The sequence below is a fragment of the Chrysemys picta genome, chromosome 4 (assembly GCF_011386835.1).
Source record: "Chrysemys picta bellii isolate R12L10 chromosome 4, ASM1138683v2, whole genome shotgun sequence".
NCBI classification, from domain to species: Eukaryota; Metazoa; Chordata; order Testudines; family Emydidae; genus Chrysemys; species Chrysemys picta.
In genome coordinates this window covers 75,368,366-75,386,814 of record NC_088794.1, presented here as the reverse complement: position 1 = coordinate 75,386,814, position 18,449 = coordinate 75,368,366, and the positions used below count along the sequence as shown (strand labels likewise).

The following is an 18,449-nucleotide window of genomic DNA, read 5'->3' as shown; positions in this document are numbered from 1 at the left end:
GCTTTTCAGTGACAGTCAGTGGGTAGCTGGGGTGGTCTGATCAGTTCTGGAGTCCAAATTTGGCCTACGCAGTACATCACCAAAAGTGGCTACCACTTGCTGGCTGTTTGTTGGCCTAAGTGATACAAATCTGATGGTCTCAGTACTGTTCCTAGTGCCCATGTGCCCACATCACAGATTCAACCACCACAATTATCACTAATTGGCAACCTTATAGAAAGGCTGAGACATTAATAGTAACAATGTCTTGATCATTTGTTAGACTCTGTGACTACCCCAAATATCCTATGCATGGGGAAGCTTGAACAGCTGGTGCCCCTGCTTTATCAGTTCCATGGAGACAAAGAATTGAAGTCTGCTGGGCACTCTTTCTTGGGCACTTTGTTCTAAGTTGTAACTTTAGGGACAGCCCTAAACAAGGAGTCTCAGGGGTTGTAAACTGCACCAGTTGAGGAGAATCCCTTGGGGACATTGACATGTCTCTGAGTCATAATTCCTTCCCTGCTTCCTCTTTGTCCAGGGGAGAGTAACCTTTAAAGGCACTAAATTACAAACCTCCCCCAACATGCCATCTCAGCTATACTGGCCAGCAAATGGAGTTGGAGTTAAGTTTTTGCTCATTTCCCACCCATTTCTGCCCACTCACCTCATCAGTGGGAGAGAAAGAGGGGGCAGACATGCTGCACCTACATACTCCTGGGCACCGAGACACATGGTCCTATTAGCCATGCCAGGACTTAAGGAAGGGTCCTGCTCCTGCTTACTCCCCTGTGTATAGTCCAGATAACAACCCAGCCACAAATTTGTGCTGTTTGAACACACATCACACTTACTATATATCATTCCAAGGCAGAATGCTACCAGGGTCACTAGTATTTACTTATTACTATATATATATATATATATATATATATATATATATATATATATATATATATATATAAAGAGACAATCTGGATAATGTGAGAGATACATTAGATTTGGTCCTAGGTTTTGGAGGAAATTGTATCCCACTGACAATATCATTAATAACAAGAGGGACTGAAAGGCCAATACATTGCTGAAGCAGAAGAAAATAAATCTACTACTGTATTATATAGTAATGCTCCAATAACACTAGAGCTTATATGATGCCATTACTACAGTAGTTTGGCCCATGATGATATAGGTCAGGGTGGTTTATAAGAAAAATGAAAATATAGGGGGATTGGCCTCATAGTTGCATGAGTTAAAGGAGCTGGGCAAATTCCAAGCAAACACAAACAATGCTAAACTAGCAGTCACATTACTCATAGCACTCAACTTTAAGTAGACAAAAACACCTACTAACATTTTCTGACCACAGTTGGGATTCCAGGAAGTGACTATTTAAGAGTTTATCAGTAACACATCACTCCATGCTCTATAGCACACACAGACACATATCCTTTATTTCTACCCAAGAACAACACCCCCATACTAATGAGTGAGTTTTTGGATAGCCAAGCTGGTCATTTCTGGCGTCTGCAACCACTTTCTTCCTCTGTTTTTGTATCCGAATGGGACTCACTTAGCTTTTTGACAAGGGAAATTCCCAGCTGAGCTCACACACTAGGTAAATGCTGAACTCTCATCATGTCTCACAGTTCAACCTCTTGAGGGTTGCTGAGCTTCAGAAATTTTTCTTGATCTCTGTAAATTCCCAGGTAGCAAAGCCATGCATCAGAGCACACTAATCCTAAATAGCATATATAGATTATCAAATAATCCCTAGCGTACTCATTCACTCAATTGATTCTCATTTTGGTTTTCTAATACCCAAGAGTTTCCTCCATTTATTGAAAACAGTTACAATTTCCTTTGTTATGTTACTATAGGGCCTGCTCCTGCTCCCATTGGATTTAAAGGGAAAACTCCCAATCATTTCATCTGGAGCAGCATTAGTCCCTTAATATGTATATCCATATTTTAAGATATACGGTTATTCCTTTTGGATGAGCTAGTCACAAGAAGTGTGTGTGTGTGTGTGTGTTGAGAGATGGGGAAGGGGTGTTTCCTTTGCATCTCACTGTATTCCGAGGTTGGCTCCTGTACTGGGTAGAACCACATCAGGGCTGCTCTAAACTTAGGCAAAGCTGGACATAACCCCTAGAAGGTATTGTGGCAGCCAGAGCTCTTTGGGGTCTGGCCACACCCCTTTGCCAGGCTGTGAGGCCTCTGCGGTCTCTATGGCATCAAGGAAGCCTATATTATGAGTGTTCCTTTGGTGGACAGGTCAACCAAAGGAACAGACAAGAGCAGTGTAAAGGGGCCATGCAATGGAGACTCAGTACCCCTACTTTCAAACTGAATCAAATCAAATACTGTAAATTCACTATTAATTATTATTTTATTGATTGAGTCATCATCTAGGTGCTATATTATTATATAAAAAAACAGTCTCTATGCCATGGAATTTATAGACTAGTAGAAAATAAAGAATACTTCTTGGTTTCCATTGTGGAAGTTTAGCGCAAGATCACATTAACAAGAGATAAAGCATTTCAGCTGTGAAATACAGTGCAGTTGTTTGAAGGTTGAATTAACAGGGTGGCTTTATTCTGACATAGCTGCAGAGACTCAGACCAAAAAACATGCTTCCTAACTGATGGGTTCTCTGTGGTGTGATTCCTCCAACAGGCCTGATAGGGTTCTTCATTGCTTTTGGCGTTGCTATGGGGAAGATGGGAGAGCAGGCCAAAGTGATGGTGGATTTCTTCAGCATCCTGAATGAGATTGTAATGAAACTAGTGACTATGATCATGTGGTAAGTCAAGATCGTAACTTCTAAGATACAAAAAACACAGAAGCCAAATCCTGTCACAAACTGGTCACATTATACTTTATTGGCAACCCATACAACTAAAGATTTCAGCTCCTTGGGTTGGCTCTTTAAACCATGACAAGGATGGCACAACTAGAAGTACATTGTTTCCTTTTGGGAGTGGGGTGCATTTTGAAACATTTCTGAAGATGACAGGCATGCTGTCATTTTTTGCATACAGGGCTCCAAGACATGCAGGCACCAGCTTAAGACCTTTAGCGCTAGTGTAAAAATATCACATTTATTATAGTGGTTTACTACAGTAAAAAACAAACATCCCTTCAAAACATAACAACATTAAGCTTCTCCTGTGAGTCTAGCATAATAATAAACCGTAGGCTCGGAGGCATAATTACAGAGGAGCCAAGAGGCATGCTCTATTTCCAGTGTTCTACAGCAAAATTGGCTTGCCCAAAATATGCATTCCACCAAAATGAGATTCCAATGGTTTGCATCAATATACAAAAGTCTCTTCCCATAGCCTCTGTGAGTCCACATGCAAAGTCTGCATTCTATAAAATCAGCAGAGTAAGAGGCACTGAACTGAGTTGTCTCACTAGGAAAGTGTGTGGCATGCCCATTCAGAACAACTTCCCTTCCACGTCCCAGCAACGGAGTGACTCCAGCCAGTTGGGATGGAGGCCTTGTTTACATTTCTTGAGCAGGATTTTTTTTCTTTTGTATCACTTATTTGAGAGTTGCCCCAGAGCTATTTACTGTTTACATACAAGTGCCAAGTACACCCATGTCATCTACAGATAGCCTTTCAGAATAAAACATGCACAGCATGTGGCATAAAACCTATTGCTTTGGTACATTGTGGGTCCTGCACTAATGAACTAGAGAGAGAAAGAGGAAGCAAAAAGCCCCTTCACTCACCCACCCATCACAGGACAATGTCATACCTTGGCTAGCAGTGGTGGGGAATGCCAGGAGAGAGCACTCTAGGGTTTCTGGCAGCTATAATTCACACACCACTTTGGGTTAGCATTTGTTTGTGTCAGGATTAGTCCCATGTCCCTTATGCACTGACCCCCAGCTGCTGTGAAGTGCAAGAATAGAACAGGCCACACCATTGCAACATATGTAAGAAGACTCACTGCTCCCCATGACCCCTGGAAATATGACTTCCTTTAGTCACAGCACTAAAATATGCCTCCCTATGTGGTTTAAATTAATTAAGTTCATTGGGGTGCTATTCGTTAGTGCCTGGAATGTAACTGATGTTTTGAGGTTTCACGTGGAAGGCACTATATAAGAATGATGCTTATCTGTGTGAGACTGTGTATAATGACAGCTGAAAAGGAGGTAAAATAACAGCCTCATTTTCTTACTGTCTCTCTATTCTTTCAGTCTGGTCCCTCACCACAAATAGATAGTGTAGCTTTTGTGAGGAAATCTATTTTGATTGCAACATTTATTATAATCTGCTGCTCTCTAATATATAGACAAGCAATTAATATAATTCTTCAAATACTCCAAGAAACTGGGTTTACCAATATTCCACTTAAGCAGCACTGGCCAGCACACCCAGGGCAAAACTTGTTACTTTGGTCTAATCAGTAATGTAAAGCTTCTGTTGGCTTCAGGGTTGTAATTACTAGAGCCATACCAGTAGAACAACATTAGTTTTTCATTGATGTTTCAGTACATGTTCCTCTGTCCTAGAGAGGGGAGACTGAGTGATACCAGCAGTACCTCTTATTCATCTTTGCCCAGAATTTTTAAAGAATTATTGTTGCAGGGGACGAGAATCAGCCTTTTGTGTTCATAAAGATAAAAACCTTCCTCCTTTACACAAAGGTGCCACCACGCCAGCTATTTAAAATTTCTTTGTGAAGAAAGCTCCAGGCCCTTGGGCAATTCCAGTGATTTGAGACTCTTATGAGCCATAAGAACATAAAATAAAGTTGGGCATCTGGTTGTCTGGGTACACATTGGTTACTGTCCATTTAATAGGTTTTCTGAAAAGCAACATCCATAAAAACAACTGGATCTACGTCAACTACTGCTGTATCATGGGGTAATGCAATCCATGGAACAGAGAAGCTAGCCGTTCCTGTTTCCTGCCCAGCAAAGCTTACCAGAGGGTGACAACCAGCAGGAAGGGTAACCCATAACATGAATGCACAGTATTGGGTAGTAACTAATTACAAGACATTTATATATAAAGACCTCATTTGTAGTGTCACTACTCCAAATTTCTGTTTTACTTCTCACATACATAATACTGTGAAACACACTATAACAATGCCTATCCCAGTATTTCAAAACACTCAGCCTACTACTAATGATGATACAGGTGATAACTGCAATTGCCCTAATAGGAGTGTATTTCTATCTGTGTCACCACAGTAAAAGGGCCAGAATTCAACACCAGACTGGAAAAACATGGTTATGTTTGGATATAAGGTGGTGTCATATGTACACATACATACTATACATATATACGCTACAAATATATAGCCATATCCATATTATTCATATATATTCATTATTTGGGAGTGCCTCTAAGGCTCAATCATAATACTAAATTCCTCCGTCATAGTCCCGGGCCTAACATTCCCAAGCCCACCATAAAGGACTAAAAATAATTGGATAATAAAATCTGTCAGTCAAACGAAGGAATGTGCAGACTAAAAAGACAGGTGGCATCTGGCACCCAGCCAGGTTTATTGCCAAACGAAACACAGTCTCTAGCTCCCCAGATCAGATGTCTACAGTTCTGCTAGTACATATGTGCTCCCTGACAATGGACACAGCTCAGTCAGTGGCGAGACTCTCCACTGCCCCCTAGGCTGGACAAAGACATCCACTCAGGGATGCATTCTTATACACAGGTACAAACAAGCTACACATCACTCCTGACGTATTGAGATACAACCCCTCTACATGTTAGGGTGCTGCCTCTTTCCTGGTATAGGTTGGTTTGAACAAACAACTATCCATTATATTATCCTTTTGACCCTGTCTTTAGGACATGTCAACCTGTTCCTCATTAGCTCTGTGGAACGTGTTCGTACCAGACAGGGCTGACTCTAACTTTTTGCCGCCTCAGGCAAAAAAGAAGAGAGCCGCCCTGCCATACCCCCCGCCCTGCGAGCGCCGCCGAAATCCCCGCCCCCCCAGCACCATGCCACCCGAAGCCCCGCCCCCCAGCGCCGTGCCACCCGAAGCCCCGCCCCCTCCGAGCGCCACACCGTGCCAGCCCCCGTCCCCCAAGACCCCGCCCCCTCCGAGCACCACGCTGCCCGAAGCCCCGCCCCCCGAGCACCACCCGAAACCCCCGCCCCCCTCCGAGCACCGCGCCGCCCGAAGCCCTGCCCCCTGCCCTCCATGCTGCCCAAAGCCCCCACCCGAAGCCCCCGCACCCTCTCCGAGCACTGCAGCACCCGAAGCCCCGCCCCCCCCAGCACCGCGCCGCCCGAAGCCACCGCTCCGAGCACCACGCTGCCCGAAGCCCCCGCCCCCACTCCAAGCGCCGCACCGCCGAATCCAAAAAATAAAATAAAAATAAAAATAAAAAATTTTAAAAAATCAAGCAACGTCCTGCCCCAAGGTCCCGCCCCAAGCACGTGCTTGGTCGGCTGGTGCCTGGAGCCGGCCCTGGTACCAGAATGTTCTAGTGCCATCCTGGCACATGTTCATCCTATTAGGACTTGATACCTTTTAGATATGTGTATACATGCAATTAGCAACCGCCTTCTTGCCAACTTCTGTGAGCAGAGCCTGCCTCTGGCTCAGAGCTTAACTTTGCTTTATGTTAGCAAAGTCTTGACCATTACTTTAGTTCGGGCCTTATTCCGGGCCTCTGATACAAGGCTTGTTTCAGGGCCTCATCTTACTACAGTGGTGATGTTGTATATCCCTCTACAGGGATTATCTTGGTGAATATTATAGGAAACAGACTGCACAGCAACTGGTGAAATGGTTTGAAATATTACACCTAAATTTTGAAGTGACTAGTGAAGGTAGGTGTCATTTTTTGGGTGATCTGGAGAAAGGGGTAAACAGTGAGGTGGCAAAGTTTGCAGATAATACTAAACTGCTCAAGATAGTTAAGACCAAAGCAGACTGTGAAGAACTTCTAAAAGATCTCACAAAACTAAGTGATTGGGCAACAAAATGGCAAATGAAATTTAATGTGGATAAATGTAAAGTAATGCACGTTGGAAAAAATAACCCCAACTATACATACAATAAGATGGGGGCTAATTTAGCTACAACTAATCAGGAAAGAGATCTTGGAGTCATCTTTGATAGTTCTCTGAAGACATCCTCGCAGTGTACAGCGGCAGACAAAAAAGCAAACAGGATGTTAGGAATCATTAAAAAAGGGATAGAGAATAAGACAGAGAATATCTTATTGCCCTTATATAAATCCATTGTACACCTACATCTTGAATACTGCTTACAGATATGGTCTCCTCATCTCAAAAGAGATATACTGGCATTAGAAAAAGTTCAGAAAAAGGCAACTAAAATGATTAGGGGATTGGAATGGGTCCCTATGAGGAGAGATTAAAGAGGTTAGGACTTTTCAGCTTGGAAAAGAGGAGACTAAGGGTCGATATGATAGATGTATATAAAATCATGAGTGGTGTAGAGAAAGTGAATAAGGAAAAGTTATTTACTTGTTCCCATAATATAAAAACTCAGGGCCACCAAATGAAGTTAATGGGCAGCAGGTTTAAAACAAATAAAAAGAAGTTCTTCACACAGCGCACAGTCAACCTGTGGAACTCCTTGCCTGAGGAGGTTGTGAAGGCTAGGACTATAACAGGGTTTAAAAGAGAACTAGATAAATTCATGGAGGTTAAGTCCATTAATGGCTATTAGCCAGGATGGGTAAGGAATGGTGTCCCTAGCCTCTGTTTGACAGAGGGTGGAGATGGATGGCAGGAGAGAGATCACTTGATCATTACCTGTTAGGTTCACTCTCTGTGGGGCACCAGACATGGGCCACTGTTGGTAGACAGGATACTGGGCTAGATGGACCTTTGGTTTGACACAGTATGGACGTTCTTATTGGTGCCACACCAGAGAAAACCGAAAGAGCACAATTTTCAGAAAGCCCTTTGCTCCTGCCCTCTGAAACTCAGATCCCTTAAAATTGTCTCAAATTAGGCACCCATAATAACTAGCCACTTTTGAAAACTTAGACCCCCCCCCTCCCATTTTATTCAGGAAGGACATTTTATTGTTTGCTCTTCCTCTAAAAGTGCAGTTTTCTCACAGCAGGAATGTTATAAAAAGAAGCTGAGCAAGATGAATACCATAAACCAGCATTTGCTAACATTCTTTATAATGAAAAAGGTCTCCTTGCTTCAAACTTGTTGAGGACTTTTAGTCAGTGTTTGTGAAGATTCAACAAAGGGGATTTGTTTACATGAATGTTTTGGAAAGGCTTTTCACTATGGACTAAATTATCCCTGTGCAGAGGAGCCCAGCACAAACCTATGCAACATTTATGTCCCACTTAAACCTTCCTGATGAGGGTAAAAATGTATGGAAGTGACATATAAGCTTTGTACTGACTCCTCTGAGGTGAAGTAAATGTTACTTTGTATGAACTCACATTCACATGACATGAAGGCATTCCTCATACACATTATTTGTCATTTATTAGAAGTATAATAAATGAACAATGCACCATGCAGTGTCGGTGGAACCCTTTGCCAGAGGATGTTGTAAAGGCCCAAACTATAATAGGGTTAAAAAAAGAACAAGATAGGTTTATCTTCCATTAATTTATCTATGGCTATTAGCCAGGATGGGCAGGGATGGTGTCCTTGTCCATTCCCAGCTTCTGGCAAACAGAGGCTGGGAATGGACAATGGGATGGATTACTTGATGATTACCTGTTCTGTTCATTCCCTCTGAAGCACCTGGCATTGGCCACTGGCGGCCGACAGGATACTGGGCTATATGGACCTTTAGTCTGACCCAGTATGGCTAGTCTTATGTTCTTATAAATTATGTAGTACCAAAATGTGTTATTGTTAGTCTCATTTAAAATCAAGGAGCAAAAGTAATACCATGTAACTTATGTGACCAGTCGCACACCACAAGTAATCAAAGCATATAGTTAACAAACAATCCATAGATTGAAAACTGCTTGTCGAAACAATTCAATGAGCATAAAATAAATTGGCTCACAGGAAAAATGGCTAGATGTATCAGATCATTTATCTGCAACAAATAATTCAAACCTGAACTTGATGAAAAATGCTACATAACAGTTAAGTATTATAACCAAAATACAGTATTCTTCAGTAAAGATCCAAAACACTTGCATGTATAGTACAGTTACTACCTGCTTATGGGATATTACTATAGGGCCAAAGCCTTACTCTACAAACATACATTGAATTCAATGGTGGTGAGTAAAAAAATTGAGTAGAAATTGAGTAAAAACCTCAGAATTTGGCCCCTAAAGTATTGTATTACTTTTAGTGGGGTGTTATGGCAGGTTCCTCTGAATAGGCTTTACTCATACCAAATTAAGAGAGGCATGAAGGACAGCCACTGAACCATCATCATTCATTAGTTCTGTATCCTCTTCACATCTCAAAGAATTCCGTCTAGAAGCCTGGTTCTCTCTCCATAGTCCCACATGTTTTTGTGCACAGGTTTTATGGCTGCATGCTGCAAGGATCAGTTCCATCTGTTTGTTCTGTTTTTTTCCCCTAGGTACTCTCCTTTTGGCATTGCCTGTCTTATTTGCGGGAAAATCATTGCAATTAAGGACTTAGAAGTGGTTGCTAGGCAACTTGGAATGTACATGGTAACCGTGATCCTGGGCCTTCTCATCCACGGTGGGATCTTCTTGCCTTCACTGTACTTTGTGATAACAAGGAAAAGCCCCTTCACATTCCTTGCTGGCATTTTCCAGGCATGGATCACAGCTCTAGGCACAGCTTCCAGGTACTCCATGTGAACTGCCATCTTATTTATATTTTAGCAGCTCATTAGCTGCCATTTAGACATTATGCAGCTGCTGTTCTGACCTTCACTAGAAAGTTATTTTATCATTAATACCAATCAGTAAACAGCTTTTGCTCACCTTAATCTATTTGGGGGAAAAAAAGAGAGGCAGTATGGATAGTAGCCATAGAGGCTGGATAGTGGCCCCAGGCTGAATGTCAGGGGACCTGACTTCTGTTCCCTGTGCTGCCACTGACTCACTGTGTAAACTTGTGCAAAAACATCTGTGCTTTAGTTTCCTGTCCTGTAAAATAGGGATAATGCTACTTACCCACCTTGGTTAAGCACTTTAAGGTCTGTGGATGAAGTGCTATAAGTGTTATTAGTTATTAAAAGGAAATGTACAGAGCCATAATTGTCACAAGGCTCCATATGTGTCACAGTTCTGGGGTTAACTGCACCTCTGCCCTCCTCTGTCATCTACTCAAGCATGCCCCTTTACATTGCAGGCCTCCAGTAAAACCTCTCTGTGAGTGGATACCCACATCCCTCTCTCTCCAGACCAAGGATTTAGGCTTGCTGTTCCCCGGCAATTCACAGTGACTATCCCAGCAGCCTGATCTCAGTCCAGCACCTGCAGTTCCACTCTCTCCCAGAGGCTATGACAGTGTTTACTAGTGACAAGCCAGCTTTCACGAAGTACAGTACATTTATTTTAGGGCAAAAGTATTAGAGAAATATATCCCGAAACAATAAACACTCTTAATGCGTGCTAATCTTACCAGATGTTACCCATCTTCCATATGGAGACCCTGGCAAGTTCCACTCCTTCCCACTCTTCCAGCAGGGCTTTTTCCTCTTGGTTATAGTTTCATGGAAGTTTGAGGATCAAAGTGAGGCTTCCCAAGCCAGTTCAGGCTGACCCTTTATACTAAAAGCCTTTACTTGTCTGCCACACCATTTGAACTGGGTCTGATCCAGTATGTGCAATTTGCCCCAGAGGTGGTACTTCTCTGAGGCTGTTTATCTATCCCAGGATCTGCAGTAGTTACCCCCACTGATTTTAGTTCCCTGGGGTGGCACAGTAACCCTCCTCCTTGCAGCTAGCATACAATCCCCATCTCATGAAGGTAAATATAGACACACATTGAGTAAAAAAAAAAATGAGGAGTCCTTGTGGCACCTTAGAGACTAACAAATTTATTTAGGAATAAGCTTTTGTGGGCTAGAATCCACTTCATCAGATGTATGAAGTAAAAAAATACAGGAGCAGGTATAAATACATGAAAGGATAGGGGTGCTTTACCAAGTGTTAGGTCAGTCTAATGAGATAAATCAATTATCAGCAGGATACCACTGAAACCTGTCACATTTATGAGTAATCCCTTTGCCCATAGCTCATGGCACAGCTCAATATAGAAATATTTTTAGATTTTCCATGTTTTCAAGGTCTCACATTTGTCACAATATTCACATTGCTGCTTCTAAATGAAGTTGCAATGCTAGGTTTCAAGTAGGGAACACAAATAAATAGGATATCTCCATTAATTTATTTTATTTTATCTCCTAGAACTGGAAGGGACCTTGAAAGGTCATCATGTCCAGTCCCCTGCCTTCACTAGCAGGACCAAGTACTGATTTTGCCCCAGATCCCTAAGTGACCCCCTCAAGGATTGAACTCAACCCTGGGTTTAGCAGTCCCAGGGCAGTCAATCTGGCACCATTCATGAGCACAAAATTCACCTATGCTAAAAAAAAAAGTAAAATTAAGGGGGAAAGTCTTGCTTGTCCTCCAAATTACAAAGCAACACCTCAGTGTAAATGACAAAACCAGGGGGAGTCAGTTACAGCAGCCCTAGGTAGGCTACTGCCATGTACACACTTTCATCTCCGCTCCAAGTTGTGAAATGTGACTCATGTAGGAGAAAATGAAGTTTATTTAATTGAACGTCAATGGTGTGTCCAAACTGTGTTTTCCCTTTCTAAGGAATAAGATATGGAAATCCCTTTGTCATGGAAGCCAGCACACCATAGCAGAGTGAAAAAACAGGAAGTACTCCTCTGTTAGTGACCCACAATTCAGCCATCTCCATACATGCAAACAGCCATATACATGGACTACTAAGGCAGCTCATTGGGGAATATGCCTTACATTTCCCATCTTGAAGTGAGATTATTCTGTTTTTTTAATATATACTTCGTGTGACATCACAGAATGATTATTTGATTGGCTGTGGTAAAAACTAAACCACACGGGTGCCAGAATAGAGTTGGCTGAAACTATTTACCAGGTTCATGTAGTTCTTTTTAAAAAACCCTCAGTGAGTGAAAAAAGCAATCTAGCATTATAAGCACAGGACCAGGAGCCAGGAATACGAGCACCAAATTGGCCTCTGACACTTACTTCATCTGTGATATTGAAGAAGTCACTTAATCTTTCGGTATCTCATTTTACCCTTCTGTAAAATGGGGATATCTATATTGTACTACTTCATAGAGTCACTATGGGGACTAAGTAATGAATATGTTAAATACTGAAGTTGCAAGGTAGTATATGCAATATGTAGTAAGGATTTATTGTAGTATATTTTAGTGAGTTCAGCCCTTTGTTCTGCTCACTATAAGCAATAGTAAACATTCTTGTCAGACCAAAACTAGTATTGATACAGTAATCAGGATGACCTTTGAGAAATTTCCATTAGCTCACATGGGGGTATGCAAACAAGTTGGTACAGACATGCTTCAGCTATTAACAAATTTCCCCAGAACAGTGTTCACTTTTCAGAAGTGACTCGTCAGGCTATAACCAAGTTAATTTAGTGGAGGGTTGGACCAGAGTCAAGCACTGAAAATGAAAAGCATCAATATATGTAATTGAATTGGATTCATTAATTTAGAGGCAGATCCTTCAGCTGAGCTACGCACACTTGGACAGCAGAGGAAGGAATCTCAACCAGGGCTGCCCAGAGGATTCAGGGGGCGGGGGGCAAAGCAATTTTGGGTGGCCCTTCCATAAAAAAATTGCAATACTATAGAATACTATATTCTCGTGGGGGCCCCTGTGGGGCCCGGAGCAAATTGCCCAACTTGCTCCCCCCCCCCGGGCGGCCCTGATCTCAACTCACTGGACAGAAAGAGTTGTTATGGAACAACTCTGCTGAGGGTACTCAGGCCCAACGGGTGAAACAGCCTGCTCTGCCCCCTAGAGAGGGGTGGCAGGGAAGATCCACACAAGCACCTGTTCCTCAGCGCTAGCCTTGCTGTCCCCCAAGCTCTGTGAATGAGGAGTGCACAGGCCACTGGTTCCTCCACAACTGAACATCTCCACAACTGAAGAGATGCAGGATTTGACCCTTCAATATTGATTTGAATTCCCATCGCAAAAAGCCATTTGGCTCTGTGCTTTGAAAAAAATCCAAGATTAATTCATAAATTGGATAGAGAGCCCAACTAGCCCCTATGTGACCCAGAATCTCACCTCCAGTTAATACTGAAGTGTGTCTTGATTGAAAAAAGGTTTATGGACACAGGAGGATTAAAAACAATAAAATTTGGCAGAGGAAGGGAAAATATGTAATGTTGCCAGCTTTCAAGCAATGATGTACTAAAAATCACGTATTAAGCACTGTGCTCGTCTTTCCCATAGAATTCAGTAACTTCTATTTGGTTTGCACGTTCTTTAATGCACATATTGGACTTGAGAAAGGAAATGGTCATCGCAAAATTGCAATAGTTCTGATCTTGTTCCATCGTGCAAGAATATTGTGTACCACGTAACCCTGTCTTTCTTCATGTCTTTGCTCATACTTTTAGTGCTGGTACATTACCTGTCACTTTCCGTTGTCTTGAAGAAAACTTGGGCATTGATAAGCGTGTAACAAGATTTGTCCTGCCTGTTGGAGCAACAATAAACATGGATGGGACGGCCCTTTATGAAGCAGTTGCTGCCATCTTCATAGCACAGATGAATGGAATTGTGTTGGATGGTGGGCAGATAGTCACTGTGAGGTGGGTTCTATACGTTTCTGCAAACAACTGGGTCTTTGATTTAGAAGGCTGTATAGCATGAAGATGGAATGATGGCTTTCTGAATGCCTATGTATTCTTACAGTGTGAAATGTGTGGACTTTGGCTTCTCACAGTGGTATTGAGTGGATAAGACTGTTAAATAGATATGGCCCTGATTCATAGGTTCTAAGACCAGAACGAACCATTGTGATCCTCTAATCTGACCTCCTCTATTAACACAGGGCGTAAGACTTCCTAAAGAGATTCTCCACTGCCTTGCAATGTGTATTGTCATCATTTGTGACTTCTGGGTTAGTAACATTTTAAATTCACTTTATACAGGAGTAAATGACAACACGAGGTGCAAAGCAATGGTCTTGTCTGTCCAACATAATAAACTTAGTTAAATGCAGAGGGATGCTCCAAGCTAGGTACAGGATATTAATTATTTAGAAAGTCCATACGAGTACTAATAGAAAAAAGACTTTCCCATAAAAAGTATCCATATAGTTAGCTTGGGTTATTCCCTCTTATTTTGCCAATTAATAATAAAAATAATGGCCTTGGTGTAAAGCATTTTCAGGCTGTGAGGGGGCAATGGTGACAAAGAGATATGGCTGCAGCGTAACATATTCTGGCATAGTCCAGATGAGCAGAGGGATTTCTTGGGAGCTGCTTTCTGCCAGTAGACATGAGAGCAGCCCTCGTGCACTTTTAAACTTGTCCTAGGACCAGTTTGGTTCTAGGCAGCCCCTTTGATTAGGGGAAGGAGGGGCATATATGCCTCCCCATCCCACATTTACAATGAGTGTTGCTGTGGCACAAATACTGATATAGCCCTTGAATTCCTAGAGTCAAGGGTGGGAGTCACAGGGTATTCTACTCACCACTTGACTGCTCCTCCTCCAGGCTGTTCTGGGGATTAGTTCTGCCCAGCTAACACCCCTTTCCAGCAGTTGCAGTCCCTCACTCTGTCTGCAGCCCTTCTCTTGCTCCAGGAGCTGCTGCTTCCTCTTCGTGATTCAGCCCCCTGGACAGAGCAGTAAGTGGTTTTCCCTTCTGGGGTATGATACTTTCCAGGTATCTCTGGACAAACAGCATTCAACAGTCCTCACATCCACTACCCTACCCCTGTCACTCCTGCTGTGACTCAAACAGTCTGCTAGTTCATTATCCCTGGCAATACCCTCTGGCAGGCTTAGTTGGTAAGGGACCTCAGGCCCGCTCTCTACTCTAGGTTCCAGTCCAGGTCCCTCTACCAAAGGGTCAAGGTCTACAGCTTCCCTAACCTTACTGCTCTTGCCCTGGGACTACTTCCTACTCTACTTCCACTCATACTAGTCAAGTCCCTCTCTTCTAGGTCTTAGGGATGCCTTATCCTCCTTCCCTCAGGAGCATGACTACCACTCTTCCCCCTGGAGCCTCCTTTTTATTGCCAGTCTCTTGGCTTTATGTAAGCCCCATCTGTTCCCTCACAGGTGACCTAGATTCCAATTAGTGCTTCCTCCTAGCCTAAATATCTCTCCTGTCTGCCACTTAATTGATTAATTGGTCTGCCTGGCCTAATTCAGTCCTCTCAGGGCAGGTGTGGGGAGTACACCCCATCACACAGGGATATCAACCATTTCAAGCAGAACGACATCAATGCTCACTAAAGAACATTTAGTGTGTTCCAGCGGGGTCCACCCAGGGGAGTTAGAGAGGAAAACACTTGTGTGTTCTACAGCTCATATCCCCATAGTCCAGACTCTGGCACAGCAATCCAGCAAAACATCATGTGCAGGTGTACAACCACTTGGTCATGTTCAAGAGGCACTAGAGAGGTACAAGTCTTGGAGAAGTTGGAACATGTCTGGGTGAGGGGAAGTGATACTGAAGACAGCTTACCCGCTAGCTGGAGAATAGGTACCCCAACAAGGCAAATAAAAAAAAAAAGGAAACTTCAGATAAATCTAAGGGTGAATGTAAGTAACTACCAACATGGTTTATATTTATCTATTTCTATTTTAATAACTTTTGCTGACCCAAGTGGCAGGGTAGTGGATCAGTCCTGCCACATGAAATGAGTTTGACACCCCTGAGCTATCACTACAGTGAAATAGACTGTAGACTGTGGATCTTAAATTCTATCTCAGTGTGCTCACATTAACCCAGAGTACAGTAGATATATTGCTATTATGTCAAATCATTACATATAGAACTGTGTTGAAATATCTGGAAGCTCAAAGGAATACACACATTTAAGTTAGGTAAGTATAATTTTGGCATGTTTTACTGTAATCCAATTTAAAGTCATATTCGATCCTGTTACTAAAAAAAGAGAATGGCAAAGTTATGACTGTTGCTGCTGAATTCATTTACAATGGAAAATATGACAAATGCACTAAGCCTGACATTTTGAATCATAATAATTCAAACCACACATGAATGCTGCCAAGTTTGCCTTTTCCTTGTGTCTCTAATCCACCCACCTTCCTCTTAGCTAACCCCTTTTCAGGATAAAGAAGTGCCTGCACTGGAATTTCTAGTGTTGTGTTTCTTGCCCAACTATATTAGCAACATATTTTCCAGTTCTTTGCCTCCTGCAGGTTACTTACAATAGTAAAATATGGTTTTAAAGGGGTTAGGCTGCTTCTCTCAAAGGCAGATGCTGTAAAGTTGGACCTTGAATAATACAATTTAGTTTTTAGAAATAAGAACATTCTTTTTAAAGACGAGTTGCTAATAAAATATTTGCTGCCAGAGGAAGTTCTGGGACTTGTTGACCACAAGTCTTGGTGAACTTGAACCTAAATTATTCTTCCTGCTCCTCCTGTAAAGAATTGACTCACTGTGCCTGATTCAGATCTCGCACCATTTGTACACTAGTTTAGTTGACCCCCTGAACTTCCCAGAATTATTCTTGATGTATGCTGGTGTGAGAGCTGAATGGGGTTGACAGAGAGCAGTGCTCCTGTGGATTAGCCATGGGAAAACTGCCAACTCTTTCCCCAGTGCAATATGATGGGATGACATTTGTGTTGTGACACTCATACTATGTTCTGATATGGCAATGCAAATCGATAGAAGATTGTTCTCTTATGTCTGCCAAACCCAACTAGCAATGCTGGGATTAGGTTCAAATGATCCAAATGCAGGCTCAGGCAGGCTTAGTAATTCTCCTTTTTGCACCTCAGATCTGCCCTTTTGGGCATTTCTGCTTTAATCCAACAACCAAACCTGGCAAAGCAACCTACCCCTTGGAGATGATAATCCTGGAAATGGTAGGGGCTAAAATGCTGTGTCCTCACATTAGCACCATGGCTGTAGCCAAGTATTTACCCCATGGAGGCACTTATTCCCCCACCTCTTTATTGGAAGCACTTGGTGAACCCACTGCATCTCAAATTTAGTAGTAAATTGCATGATCTATTTCAGAAAGACAGAGACTTCTTTTATATTTTTTATTGTTCCTTGGCTCCCTTGCTGCCTAATTTATTTTCCATTCTACAAAGGAATGCCTAGTGTCTCTGAAGCTGTAGCCTGGTTTTTCAGACTTCCAGCATTTGTAGCACAGACATTCACTGTACTCGACTTTCACATTCTACTAATTGGAGCAAAAGCAGGCATGGCTCTGGATTCGCAAAACCTAATTGGCTGAATGTTGGTTTTGCAAACCAGAACAAGAGTGCTTTGTATCTGGGCTTGGTTTATCACAAGCTCCCAGAGTTTGGAGCATGTGACTGTAGGATACATGGTCTTTCACCATTTCCTTATTGATAACAACCAATTCCCCCACACTATTATCTCACAAAATGAACTGCAAGCTCCATAAATTAACATTAATCAACCGCACTGGAAATTCAACCTGCAGCCCCTACACTGCAGAAATTCCAGTTGGAATGTGGAGGTGGATCTGGGCAAAAGCCCTGGATTCAAACATCTCTGAAATGTAGGGATGGAGGTTGAAAATCAAAACCAGGCTAACAGTCTGAATGTTGCAAATTGCCTTTGTCTTTATAATAGTCTGAACAAACCCCCCCGATCTGAACACTCTTAAATTGGAGTTGGTGGAGGAACAGAATCCTCAAAGTTGTGGCTTGATCCCATCTCTAGTAGTTATGCAGCCCTGTATTTTCTGGGACTTGCCAGGTGAAAACCAACTTTTTGTTTTGATCAAGTGAGTACACATTGAAAGTCACGCCCTCCTTGTTGTTACCCAATACTGTGTTTATTCTTACAGTCTGACAGCCACCTTAGCAAGTGTTGGAGCTGCCAGTATACCCAGTGCAGGACTGGTCACCATGCTTCTCATCCTTACTGCGGTGGGTCTCCCTACTCAGGACATCAGTCTGCTTGTTGCTGTTGACTGGCTCTTGTAAGTAATAGTGACTCCATGATTCAATCCGAAGAAGTCATCATGTACATACAGCAAGTAACAAATAATGATTTACTCTTCTCTGTTATCTTAGAATCATGGATCTCAAAGCACGCTAAAATATATCTATTGTACAGATGGAGCAACTGAGGCACAGATAGGTGAAGTGGTTTGACATGGGCCACTTAAGTCAGAATAAGAACAAGAAATAGAACCTAAAGGGAAGATCTAAACTATGGCTGGTGTAATTTGCAATAGTTACACTGAAATCAGTTGACTTAAACAATTGACTTCAATGGAGCTATGACAATTTAT

General features: G+C 42.4%; 1 protein-coding gene across 9 annotated transcripts in view; it reads left to right on the top strand.

Annotated features, from left to right (window-relative positions):
• SLC1A2 (solute carrier family 1 member 2) overlaps positions 1 to 18,449 on the top strand; it is a 133,841-nt gene that overhangs the window by 93,150 nt on the left and 22,242 nt on the right. For 8 of the 9 annotated variants that reach the window (XM_065592752.1, XM_005304531.4, XM_005304533.5 and 5 more), the window contains 4 exons: positions 2,659 to 2,785; positions 9,536 to 9,769; positions 13,583 to 13,777; positions 18,000 to 18,134. In XM_065592752.1, the coding sequence (XP_065448824.1) occupies positions 2,659 to 2,785; positions 9,536 to 9,769; positions 13,583 to 13,777; positions 18,000 to 18,134 (691 nt within the window). The remainder of the gene's footprint in view (positions 1 to 2,658; positions 2,786 to 9,535; positions 9,770 to 13,582; positions 13,778 to 17,999; positions 18,135 to 18,449) is intronic. The other variant, XM_065592756.1, reaches the window with a different exon arrangement.